The sequence below is a fragment of the Leptonychotes weddellii genome, chromosome 1, assembly GCF_054177405.1.
Source record: "Leptonychotes weddellii isolate Sample4059 chromosome 1, ASM5417740v2, whole genome shotgun sequence".
Taxonomy (NCBI): Eukaryota; Metazoa; Chordata; class Mammalia; order Carnivora; family Phocidae; genus Leptonychotes; species Leptonychotes weddellii.
In genome coordinates, this window is record NC_138369.1 from 39,625,772 (window position 1) to 39,637,737 (window position 11,966).

General features: G+C 38.2%; 1 protein-coding gene across 9 annotated transcripts in view; it reads right to left on the reverse strand.

The window, feature by feature from the left end:
• The window catches only part of SUMF1 (sulfatase modifying factor 1), a 93,984-nt gene that overhangs the window by 69,881 nt on the left and 12,137 nt on the right, over positions 1–11,966 (reverse strand). For 8 of the 9 annotated variants that reach the window (XM_081821221.1, XM_081821174.1, XM_081821186.1 and 5 more), the window contains exons 2-3: positions 5,086–5,259; positions 1,147–1,221 (exon numbers count right to left, since the gene is read on the reverse strand). In XM_081821221.1, coding sequence (XP_081677347.1) covers positions 1,147–1,221; positions 5,086–5,259 — 249 coding nt within the window. The remainder of the gene's footprint in view (positions 1–1,146; positions 1,222–5,085; positions 5,260–11,966) is intronic. The other variant, XM_081821212.1, reaches the window with a different exon arrangement.

Here is an 11,966-nt window from a genome sequence, read left to right on the forward strand (position 1 = left end):
GAGGAAAAAAAACCCTGAAATTCAAACAGAGCTCGGTCATGTTTTAAAAACATTTATGTAAAATACATACAAAAAGTGGCCCGATTCTCCTATAAATGAATCGAGAGCAGGTCTGCTTTTACCTCCTCTCCCCCACCACCTTTGCTACATTCATTTGAAGAGAAAGAAAACAGGAGCCAGGATGGTTTAATTTTTTTGGCACTGCTGCTCGCAAAAGAGAAGAACAGTGACGCCAACACATAAAGACCAAGTTCAGGCAATTGAAAGGGAACTTGTGTAACAAAGGAAGATTAGGGTTGAATTCCTGTCTTCAATCTCTGTATCTCAATCAGTCCCCCTTGCAACCCCATTTCCTCTCTTCTCTCACTACCTCCTGCCTATCCTGCATTCCCTTCCCTCTTTGTTTTATAAACCCTCAACCTCCTAGCTTACGTACAATCCTTCCCTTGTTTTTCTATTTTCTGGCTCCTTATGAGACATGTGTAAACAAATACTCGAACATACAGAAATCCCAAGTTCTGCTCACTACACAGGTGCTTATGGAAGCCCAGTCCACTGTTTCCATGATTTCTGAGAAAAACACACCTAATTTACATTCCCTGGATCCTCTCTGTGAAAGCAGGTACACCCTTGGGTGATAAGGCCAGTTCCCTGGCTCAATTTCCTATGAATACCCAGAGCCAAAGGTCCTTTCATGAATACTTCGCTGATCGTAGGAATTCATGAATGTTTAAATAGGAAGCTCTCTCTCCACACTAGCACCTGATGAGATCAAGACTTTACGTACAGAAGTTAAAATAATATTCACATTTAACCCTCCGTTCTAGAAATGACTATAAGCAAAGAAACCCAGAAATGTCCAGAGCCCAGCTAAGCCCTCCTCAGCAACACAATGTGTCACTCGGGTACACGAGACAGAAACTCAAGTCAGACCTGACACTTTTTCGGCTACCATCCTGAACTTGTGCCATTTTCCTCAAGACATGGGGCCCTGGCCCATGGACCTGCTCTCAAAGGCAAATCTAGAGCAGGAATGGTGAGGTGGTAGGGGGCTGAGGAGGGTGGCACTTGTAGTTTGGAGTTTTCACCCAAGTCCTTTCCAACGAGCAGTAGAGAAATATGAGAGCCTGTTTAGACATTACTTACTGCCTGTTGGATATCAGTCTTCACTTGCTCACTCAACATGCCTTCAAAGACAAAGGAGTCACCAAACTTCTCAGCCTAAAAGGAAAGAAGGAAATAAAAATCCAGAAAGGTTGTAGCAACATATTTCACATGTACCGTTTTCTTTGTGCACCGTAAAACTGATTGTTCTTGTCCAAATGACCTTTAGTTTTTCTTATGACTTCCCAGAGGATTTAGAAATGACTTAAAAGCATCTGGCTTCCTATTAAAACAGGTTAATATCAATCACTTACAGAGATCACTGTCTTTTCAGGCTCATTTAGCTGATAAGAATGCAGACTGGAAGAGATTAGCTTTTGAGAATGTGATTGCTCCTGTTGATGGAAACACATCTCCCCAAGTGTTTCAAATGACTTGGAAAATAATATTCTTTACATGTCGGATTACATAATCAACCTTCGTTCTTTGTTCTGCTCCAGCAATCTAGTTAAAAGAATTAAATGACATTGTTTGCTGATATTCTGATAGACTCTAGCTCCCCTAAGGGGTCAACTGTGTTTATAAATCTCAAGTGGCCAATTGAAGCATCAGACTGAACTCTGTATTTTGATTATTTCATTTAACATTACTGTCTTGAGTCCTCATCTATCTTGTTTTATTTGTTGCATGTGACCTTATACTGCAAACGCCCACTTAATTAACCCCTTGGTTTCCGTGATTCTACTCTTCTAGCTTCCTTCCTCTTTCTGACTCTTCTTACTCATCTCCTGAAATACATGGGCTCTTCCTCTAGCCGCTAGAACACTGTTGTTCCCTAGTGCTCTGCCCTGGCTCTTCTTTCTCTTCACCAGTGGCTCTCGAGCTTTGTGCAGTGGAGATCACCTGGCCAGCTTATCAACACTACACGTTACTGCTCCTCAACCGCAGAGATTCTGATTCTGGAGGTCCAGGGGGAGGCCAAGGAACCTTCAAGTGTGAACAGCTCAGCTGGTGACTATAATACAGGCGGGCCAAGATATCACACTTTGAGATACACGGACCTACAGCTAGACAACCTCCTTCAATCTCATTGCTTTAATGACCAGCAGCATGCACTTCAAACGACCCTCAAATCTGCACCTCCAGGCCAGCTCTGTCCTCACTAGATGGTGTTAACTCCCTACTGGATCCCTGTAGTTCAGGCCTTATAAATACCTCAAACTCCTTTCCCTGATTGGAGCTTGTCATCTTTTCTTCACTCCTGTTCTTCTTCATCTTTCCCTTGTGGGAAAGTGCCTAAGCACCTAAACCATCCCTTCATCCAATGAACAAGTTTCAAACGTGCCCTGTTTGGGTACCCACCCTTGTTCTGTGCCTGAGTATGAACTAAATGACAGAGATATGAGGTCAATATTAAATAAGCACAGTCCCTGTCTTAATAGCACTTACATGTGGGGGCACAGACAAAACTCAAGTCAAAGAAAGGATGGAAGAAAATAATTACAACTTTACTTGACCTTGTAAGGTAAAGAGTACCAAGAAAAGCCTCTTTTTAATAGAGTAGGGGAGAGGAAGTCTCCTTGAGAAGGGGCCATTAAGCTGAGATGACTCAGAATGAGAAGGAACCAGCCACAGTAAAAGGGAGATGGGCAAGGGGAGAAGGAAATTCCAAGTGGGGAAAAAAATATGAGCCGAGACCTCAAGCTGGAAAAGAATGCTGAGTTTTCAAGGAATAGAAACAAGACCAGCTGGGCTCGAACATGATAAGTGGAGTGTGATATAAAATGAAGTTGGAGGGACAGAAAAAAACGGTAAAGTATCATAAAAATATGAACATTTATCCAAAGTAGGGGTTCTTAACACTTTTTGTGTCCTGGACCCTCCTGGCAGTATGATGAAGCTTAGGGGACTCCTTCTCAGAATGAAATGTTTAAATACACAAAACAAAATCAATATGATTACGAAGAAAAATTGTTATCTCAAAATACTAATAAAGTAAATTTGTGGTATAATAATATATACATGCTCTTTATTAATATATTAAATAAGATCTAATGGAAGGTCTCATAATTCTCATCATTTCTTTTTTTTTTTTAAGATTTTATTTATTTATTTGACAGAGAGAGAGAGCAAGAGCAGGAACACAAGCAGGGGGAGTGGGAGAGGGAGAAGCAGGCTCCCACCCCACTGAGCAGGGAGCCCAATGCAGCTCGATTCCAGGACCAGGGATCATGACCTGAGCCTTCCTGGGATCATGACCTAAAAGGAGCCGAAGACAGCCGCCTAACGACTGAGCCACCCAGGCACCCCCAATTATCATCATTTCTAAAGGAAGGATGAATGCAAACAATATTTCAAGATATCTACAACAATAACGTGACAAAAAAATGTTTGTGATTTCTACTGGTGACAAAGTTATAGGTACTGCTACTATTACTAGGGCTTGTCATCTGCCTCATAATTGAAGGAAATGCTAAACTTGAATGAAAGGGTAGTAAAAAGCCAGATGTCACTTTCCCTCATCCATGTTCCTGAATGCCCTAAATTCTGTTTATTCTATCTTCTTTATGGAGAACCCTAGTCTGAGGGGAGTTTGTTCCCTTACAAGTGTTCTAACTTACATAGACTATTAAGGAAACTGATCTGAGAGGATCCTTATGAAACAAAAAGAAGAGGGACTTCTGCTTATAATAAACAGGTACAAAAGAGAAAACACTTTGTATGTTTTAGGAAATTCCAAAGAAATGCGATGCTGCAAAACCAAATTTGAACACTTTTTTGCTTTCAGCATTTACTCTCAAATTACTTTTTTATTTAAAAGAAAAAAATGTTGGGGCGCCTGGGTGGCTCAGTTGGTTAAGCGACTGCCTTCGGCTCAGGTCATGATCCTGGGGTCCCGGGATCGAGTCCCGCATCGGGCTCCCTGCTCAGCAGGGAGTCTGCTTCTCCCTCTGACCCTCCTCCCTCTCATGCTCTCTGTCTCTCATTCTCTCTCTCGCAAATAAATAAATAAAATCTTTAAAAAAAAAAAGAAAAAAATGTTTTGGGCCTGGGTGGGAGGAAATAAAACAAGGATTCCACAAACTGAAGGCAAGGGTAAAGTCCTTTGGTGAAAGAAAATGGGAAGCCTAAAAAACAAGTATATTTTAGACACTTAGAGAAAATTTCATAAACTAAAAAGCCTCCTTATTCTTACTCACTTTTAGAAGAAACATCTACTTGCAGAACCTTGCTTTGGGATTCAGTGACCAGAGAATAACTTGGAATTGCTACAGGAGAGCTTATGAGTCATCGGGCATTGAAATAAAACCACAGGGGCGCCTGGATAGCTCAGTCAGTTGGGTATCTGACTCTTGATTTCAGCTCAGGTCATAATCTCAGGGTCGTGAGATTGAGTCCCACGTCGGGCTCTGCACTGGGCATGGAGCCTGCTTAAGATTCTCTCTCTCCCTCTCCCTCCAAGAACCCCCCCCAACCACATGTTCTCTCTCTCTCTCTCTAAAACAAAAGAGAAAAGAAAAAAGAAAAAAAATCACAAAATTGAAAAGCTGTACTTCTCCATCTATTGCTTAATGAAATACGTAATGCTTCTTGAACAAACTGTAATTTTTTGAGAGGGAAAAGTGGCCTGGTTTTAGATTCTATCTGCTATCTCAAAAAGCCTGAGAAGGCAGTGGCACTCTCTGGTATAGTAAAGCGTTGATACAATATAGCATAATGGTTAGAAAAGAGGCCCTGGCATCTCACTGGCCAGGCTTGAAACCCAGCTCCACCACTAACTAGCTGTGCAACCCAGGGCAAACCACTTTTCTAATCCTCACTTCACTACCTGAAAAATAACCAGCCTCATGGGGTTGCTATGAGAACTGGATTAGATGAAAAATATATAAGCTCCTGAGCATAGTAGGGGGCACATAATAAAAAATGGTTAATCAACATTAGAAAAGAACAAGTTCTTCCTTCCCATCCCAACCCTATTACCTCTGTCAAATAGCCAGTTGAGTTCACAAATTTTTCAAATTCAGCATTACTGACTTCATAGGCATCCATGTAAAATGCATCAATAGCAACTCTCCTGGCAGGTGCCTCCCCATCTTGCTTTATCTGAGGATCATCTGTGCCCATTGTAAACACTCCGGCGGGGATGAGGACCATCTGCAGTGAAAGGGGAGACAGGGAGTCATGCCATCACAGCCAAAGTGGACCTGTATAGAGGGCAGAGTGCCTAGCACACAGTAAGCACCCAACAGTTACTACATACCCACCACAGAAATCACTGCACAATCAGTAAAATCACTCCATGCTCCTATGAAAGTGAAGGACTGGTCTCAAAAAGAAGTGAAAATTCTTGGTATGCCTGGCTGGATCAGTTGGAAGAGCATGTGACTCTTGATCTACATACAGGTCACAAGTTCGAGCCCCACATTGTGCGGAGAGATAAATAAAAATGAAAAAAAAAAAAAAAGAAGAAATGAGGGGCACCTGGGTGGCTCAGTCTGTTAAGCGTCTGTCTTTGGCTCAGATCATGATCCCAGGGTCCTGGGATCGAGCCCATATTGGGCTCCCTGCTCAGTGGGGATCCTGCTTCTCCCTCTCCCTCTGCTGCTCCCCCTGCCTGTGCTCTCTCTCGCTCTCGCTCCTGCTCTCTGTCAAATAAATAAAATCTTAAAAAAAAAAAAAAAAGAAATGAAAATTCTCTAGGCAAGTAGTTCTTTAGTCAAAAGTCTACTTGATACATGCCATGGAAACAGGTCAGGAGCAATAGTCACCACGCTGCTAACGGCTGGAGTGCAAAGGCAGGGAGATACTCCACTTCTTTATACATTTGAGTTTTCCTTTAATATGATCTCATTTCTTTTGAATTATTTTTAAAATCAAATGCAAAAATGCCATATATAATATTCTTAAAAACCACTGAGTGAATGTAGGTCTCCAGTGAAATAGGAAAGACTTAAATCACTGAAATGGAATATCTAAGAAGTTTAATAAGGGACCATGTCTTGTCCTTATTATGTCCTTGTTCTTAATTGATTCCTTATTAAAACTAATTGCAATTACTTTGCTCCTATATATGTCTCACATAAACTCTAAACTCCAAGAGGCCATTGGACTGCCTTGTTCACATCTGTATTTCCAGCACTAAACAGAGTGCCTAAGGATTGCACCAAAAATATTCAGTTAAGAAATGCAGGCCTATGCTCAACATCATGAATCATTAGGGAAATGTAACTAAAAACTAAAAAGAGAGTCTACTTTATGCCCACTAGCATGGCTATAACCCAAAAGATTGACAATAACAAGTACTGACAAGGATGTAGAAATTGGAACCTTCATACATTGCTAATAGGAATGTAAAATGATGCAGCTGCTTTAGAAAACAGTCTCTTGGTTCTTCAAAAATCTAAATAAAGAGTCACCATATGACACAATTTCACTTCTATATGCCCAAGATAAATGAAAACAAATATCCATGTTCATAGCAACACAAATGTTCATAGCAACATTATTCAGAATAGTCAAAAAAGTGGAAACTCAGAAGTCCATCAAATGACAGATATACAAAATGTGGTATATCCATTAAATGGAATATTATTCAGCCATAAAAAGGAATGATGTACCAATACATATTACAATATGGATGAACCTTGAAAACATTATGCTAAGTGAAATAATCTACTCACAAAAGGCCACATATTATATGATTCCATTCATATGAAATGCCCAGAACAGACAAATCCAAGGAGACATAAAGTAGATTAGCTGTTGCCATGAGTGGGAGGGAAAAAGAAATGGGGAATGACTGCTAATGGATATGGGGTTTCTTTTTGGGGGTGATGGAATGTTCTGGAATTACTGATGATGATTGTGAAACCTTGTGAATGAACTGGGAAACACTCAATTGTTCCATTTATAAGGGTGAATATTATGGTATGTCATTCTATCTTAATTAAAAAAAACACACACAATCATATCATCTGTCAGAAATATATTCTGCAGACACAGTATCTTACTTTCTAATCAGACAAGTGAAAAATCAATTCATTGACCTCCCAGCAGCATAAGAATTGTGAAGACTCTAATTCATAAAATAAGGGTTCAGATTGAGGAAGGAAAAAAAGGAAGCCAAAGAGAGATAACTAGTTGGAATAAAAAGAAAGAATGTGATTTAGCAATAACAGCAGAAGACCTAGTAAAACAAGATTAAAAGAAACGGAAAGTAGCAATCAACAATCATTGATTCCTACGTTCTATTTCCATTGACTCTCTTTGCTGGTGGTTGTCTTTAATTCTGTGCATATATTTCCCAATGAAAATGGAGCTCTTTTCATCTATGACATATGGGTAATAAATGTCTTATTTGTCCATATTACCATTACTCCAAGAAATCATGCTTGACTACTCCTGTCCCCTAATTCCAGCATTACAGAGGTCACTCCATCTTACTGGATCTCTCCCTTCTTTCTATTCCCAGGCAACTGCAGGAGTCTCACAACCAGTCACCCTGTCTCCAGTCTCATCCTGTCACATCCCTCCTTGCTCCTCTCTAAGCCATTTATCTTCTGTTCAGTCATTCATTCTGAAAATGTGTAAGCACCTACTGAACTTTCTGAAATGTCAGCCTTTGGTATCCAATGCAACTTATTACAGCTCTGTCTTTAACAGAAAAAGATTGGCAATAAACTAAATGTCTATCAGTAGTGGACGGGTTAAGTAAATTGTGGGCCATCCACACAACAGAAAATTAAACAGCCACAAGAAAAGGAAATATATGATATTTATAAATATATAGTAAATATAGTAGATTAATCACTTATAAAGCTAACATGAAGGTTAAGAGACAAAAGTAGTGAAAATAACTCATTAAAAGAATTAGTTAAGGGATAAGTAAGATGAAAAGATATAAAACTAGATATCAAAAACATGAAACATGGCAGCAGGGAGTAAAAACGTTAAGCCTTAGAATGCAATCAAACTTAAATTGCCTACTTAAAAAAAGGCTGTTATAGATATAAGTTGTTACGTGTAAACCTCATGGTAATCACAAAGGGCAAACCTATAGTAAATACACAAAAGATAAAGGAAAAGGAATATAAGCATACCATAAAGAAAGACATCAAACCACAAAGAAGGGGAGTAAGAGAATAAAAGAGGAACAGAGAGGAATAACCAAAAAAACCAGAAAACAATGAACAAAATGGCAATAAGTACTTACCTATCAATAATTACTTTCAATCTAAATGGACTAAGTTCTCCAATCAAAAGACACAGAGTGGCTGAATAAATTAAAAAACAAGACCCATCTATATGCAATCTACAAGACACTCACTTGAAATGCACACAGAGACTGAAAGTGAGGGGAAGGAAAAAGATACTCCAGGAAAATGGAAACCAACAGGAAGCTAGAGTAGCTATACTTATATCAGCAAAATCAACTTTAAAATAGAGACTACAATAAAACACAAGGAGCACTACATAATGATAAAGGGACCAATCCAACAAGAGGATATAACATTTGTAAAAAATTTATGTAGTCAACATAGGAGCACCTAAATAAATAAACCAAATATTAACAGACCTAGAAGGAGAAACAGACAGCAACACAATAATAACTGGGGACTTCATATCCCACTTACATCAATGGATAGATCACCCAGACAGAAAATCAATATGGAAACAGCGACCTTAAACAAAGTATTAGACCAGATGAACTTAACAGACATATACAGAACATCCCATCCAAAAGCAAAAGAAATACACATTCTTTCCAAGTGCACATGGAACACTCTCCAGGATAGATCACAGGTTAGGCCACAAAACAAGCTTAATAAATTTAAGAGGACTGAAATCGTATCAATCATCTTTTCCAAGCACAAATGATAGGAAACTAGAAATCAATTCCATAAAGAAAATGGGAAAATTCACAGATACGTGAAAATTAAACAACATGTTACTAACCAATCAAGAGGCCAAAGAAGAAATCAAAAGTTACATAAAAAAATACCATGAGACAAATAAAAATGGAAATAAATCAAAATTTATGGGATGCAGCAAAAGAAATTCTAAGTTCAGAGCAATAAACACCTACCTTAAGAAACTGGTTCTTTGAAAAGATAAAAATGATAAATCTTTAGCTAGACTCACCAAGAAAAAGAGAGGATACTCAAAATCAGAAATGAAAGAGGAGATATTAGAAATGATGCCACTGAAATATAAAATATCATTAAGAAACCATGATGAATAATTATATGCCAAAAAATTGGACAACCTAAAAGAAATGGAAAAATTTCTAGCAACATACAACCTACCAGACTGAATCATGAAGAAATAGAAATTCTGAACAGACTGATTACTACTAAGGAAATTGAATCAGTAATCAAAACTTCCCAAAAAACAAAAATCCAGAACCAGATGGCTTCCCTGGTGAATTCTACCAAACACTCAAAGAAGAATTATAACCAATTCTTCTCAAACACTTCCAAAAAATTGAAGATGAGGGAGTGCTTCCAAACTCATTTTATAAGGCCAGCATTATCCTAACACAGAAAGCAGACAGGATGCTGCAGGAAAAGAAATTATAGGCCAATATCTCTGATGAACATAGGTGCAAAATTCCTCAACAAAATATTAGCAAACTGAATTCAAAAATACATTAAAGGATTATATACCATGATCAAGTGGGATTTATTCCTGGGATGAAAGGCTGGTTCAATATCCACAAATCAGTCAATGTGATACACCATATTAACAAAATGTATGATAAAAATCATATGATCACCTCAATACATGCAAAAAAGCATTTGACAAAATTCAACATCCATTTATGATAAAAACTCTCAATAAAGTGGGTATAGACAGAATGTACCTCAACATAATAAAGGCCATATATGACAAGCCTACAGCTAACATCATACTCAATGGTAAAAAGCTAAAAGCTTTTCCTTTAAGATCAGGAATAAGACAAGGATGCCCACTCTTGCCACTTTTATTTAATTTAATATTGGATGTTTTAGCCAGAGTAATTAGATGAGAAAAAGAAATTAAAGACATCCAAATTATAAAGGAAGAAGTAAAAATGTCACCAGATGATATATATAGAAAACCCCAAAGACTCCACCAGAAAACTGTTAAACTAATAAACAAATTCCAGTAACACTGCAGGATACAAAAATCAATGCCAAAGAAACCTGTGACATTTCTATACATTAATAACCAACTATCAGAAAGACAAATTAAAACAATCTCATTTATAATTGCATCAAAAATAATAAAATATCTAGCAATAAATTTAACCAAGGGAGTGAAAGACCTGTACACTTAAAACAACACATTAAGGAAAGAAACTGAAGACAACACAAATCACTGGGAAGATATTTCATGCTCACGGATTGGAAGAATTAGTATTTTTAAAGCATCCTTATGATTCAGTGCAATTCCTATCAAAATTCCACTGGCATTTCTCACAGAAATAGAAGAAACAATCCTAAAATTTGTATGGAACCACAAGAGACCGTGAATAGCCAAAGCAATCTTGACAAAGAACAACAAGCCTATAGGCATTATGCTCCCTGATTTCAAACAATATTACAAAGCCAGAGCAATTAAAACAGTATGGCACTGGCATAAAAACAAACAATGACATGGAACAGAGAGCCCAGAAATAAACCCATGCATACATGGTCAATAAGTTTACAACAGAAAGGCCAAGAATATCAAATGGAGAGAACAGTCTCTTCAATAAATAGTGTTGGAAAACTGGATAGCCACATTCAAAAGAATGAAACTAAACCACTATCTTATGCCATACACAAAAATTAACTCAAAATGGAATAAAAACCTGAACCTAAGACGTGAAACCATAAAATCCCATTAGCAGTAAGTTCCTTAACACAGGTGCTGGTGATGATTTTTTGAACCCAACACCAAAAGTAACAAAAGCATAAATGAGCAAGTGGGGCTATACCAAACTAAAAAGCTTCTGTACAGCAAAGGAAACTGTCAACAAAATAAAAAGGCAATCTAATGAATGGTAGAAAGTTTTTGCAAATCATATATCTGATGAGGAGTTAATACTCACAATATATAAAGAACTCATAAACTCAACAGCAAAAAAGAAAAACTCTCATAAAAAATGGGCAGAAGATCTGAATAGACATTTTTCCAAAGAAAACATACAGTTAAAAGGTACATGAAAGGATATACAACATCATTATCATCACAGAAATGCAAATCAAAACCACAATGAGATAGCACCTCACTCCTGTTAGAATGGCTATTATCAATATGTCCCACATCTGTTACAATGGCTACTATCAATAAGACAAGAAATAACAGGAGTTGGCAAGAATGTGGTTAAAAGAAACCCATGTGCACTGTTAGTGGAAATGTAAATTGGTGCAAGCACAGTGGAATACAGTATGGAGCCTCCTCAAAAAGTTAAAAAATATTACTTAAAGAACTACCACATAATTTAGCAATTTCACTACTGGGTACTTACTAAAACACTAATTCAAAAAGATGTATGCACCTGAATGTTCAATGTAGCACTATTTACAATAGCCAAGACATGGGAACAACCTAAGTGTCCATGACTGGATGAACACATGAAGCAATTGTGGTATGGGGGGCCTGGGTGGCTCAGTTGGTTAAGCGTCTGCCTTCAGCTCAGGTCATGATCCTGGGGTCCTGGGATCAAGGCCATCAGGCCCCTGCACAGTGGGGAGTCTGCTTCTCCCTCTCCCTCTGCCCCTCCCCCCTCGTGCTCTCTCCCTCTCTCTCTCAAATAATAAATAAAATCTTTAAAAAAAAAATTGTGGAACCTCCATACTGTTTTCCAGAGTGGCTGCACCAGCTTGCATTCCCAC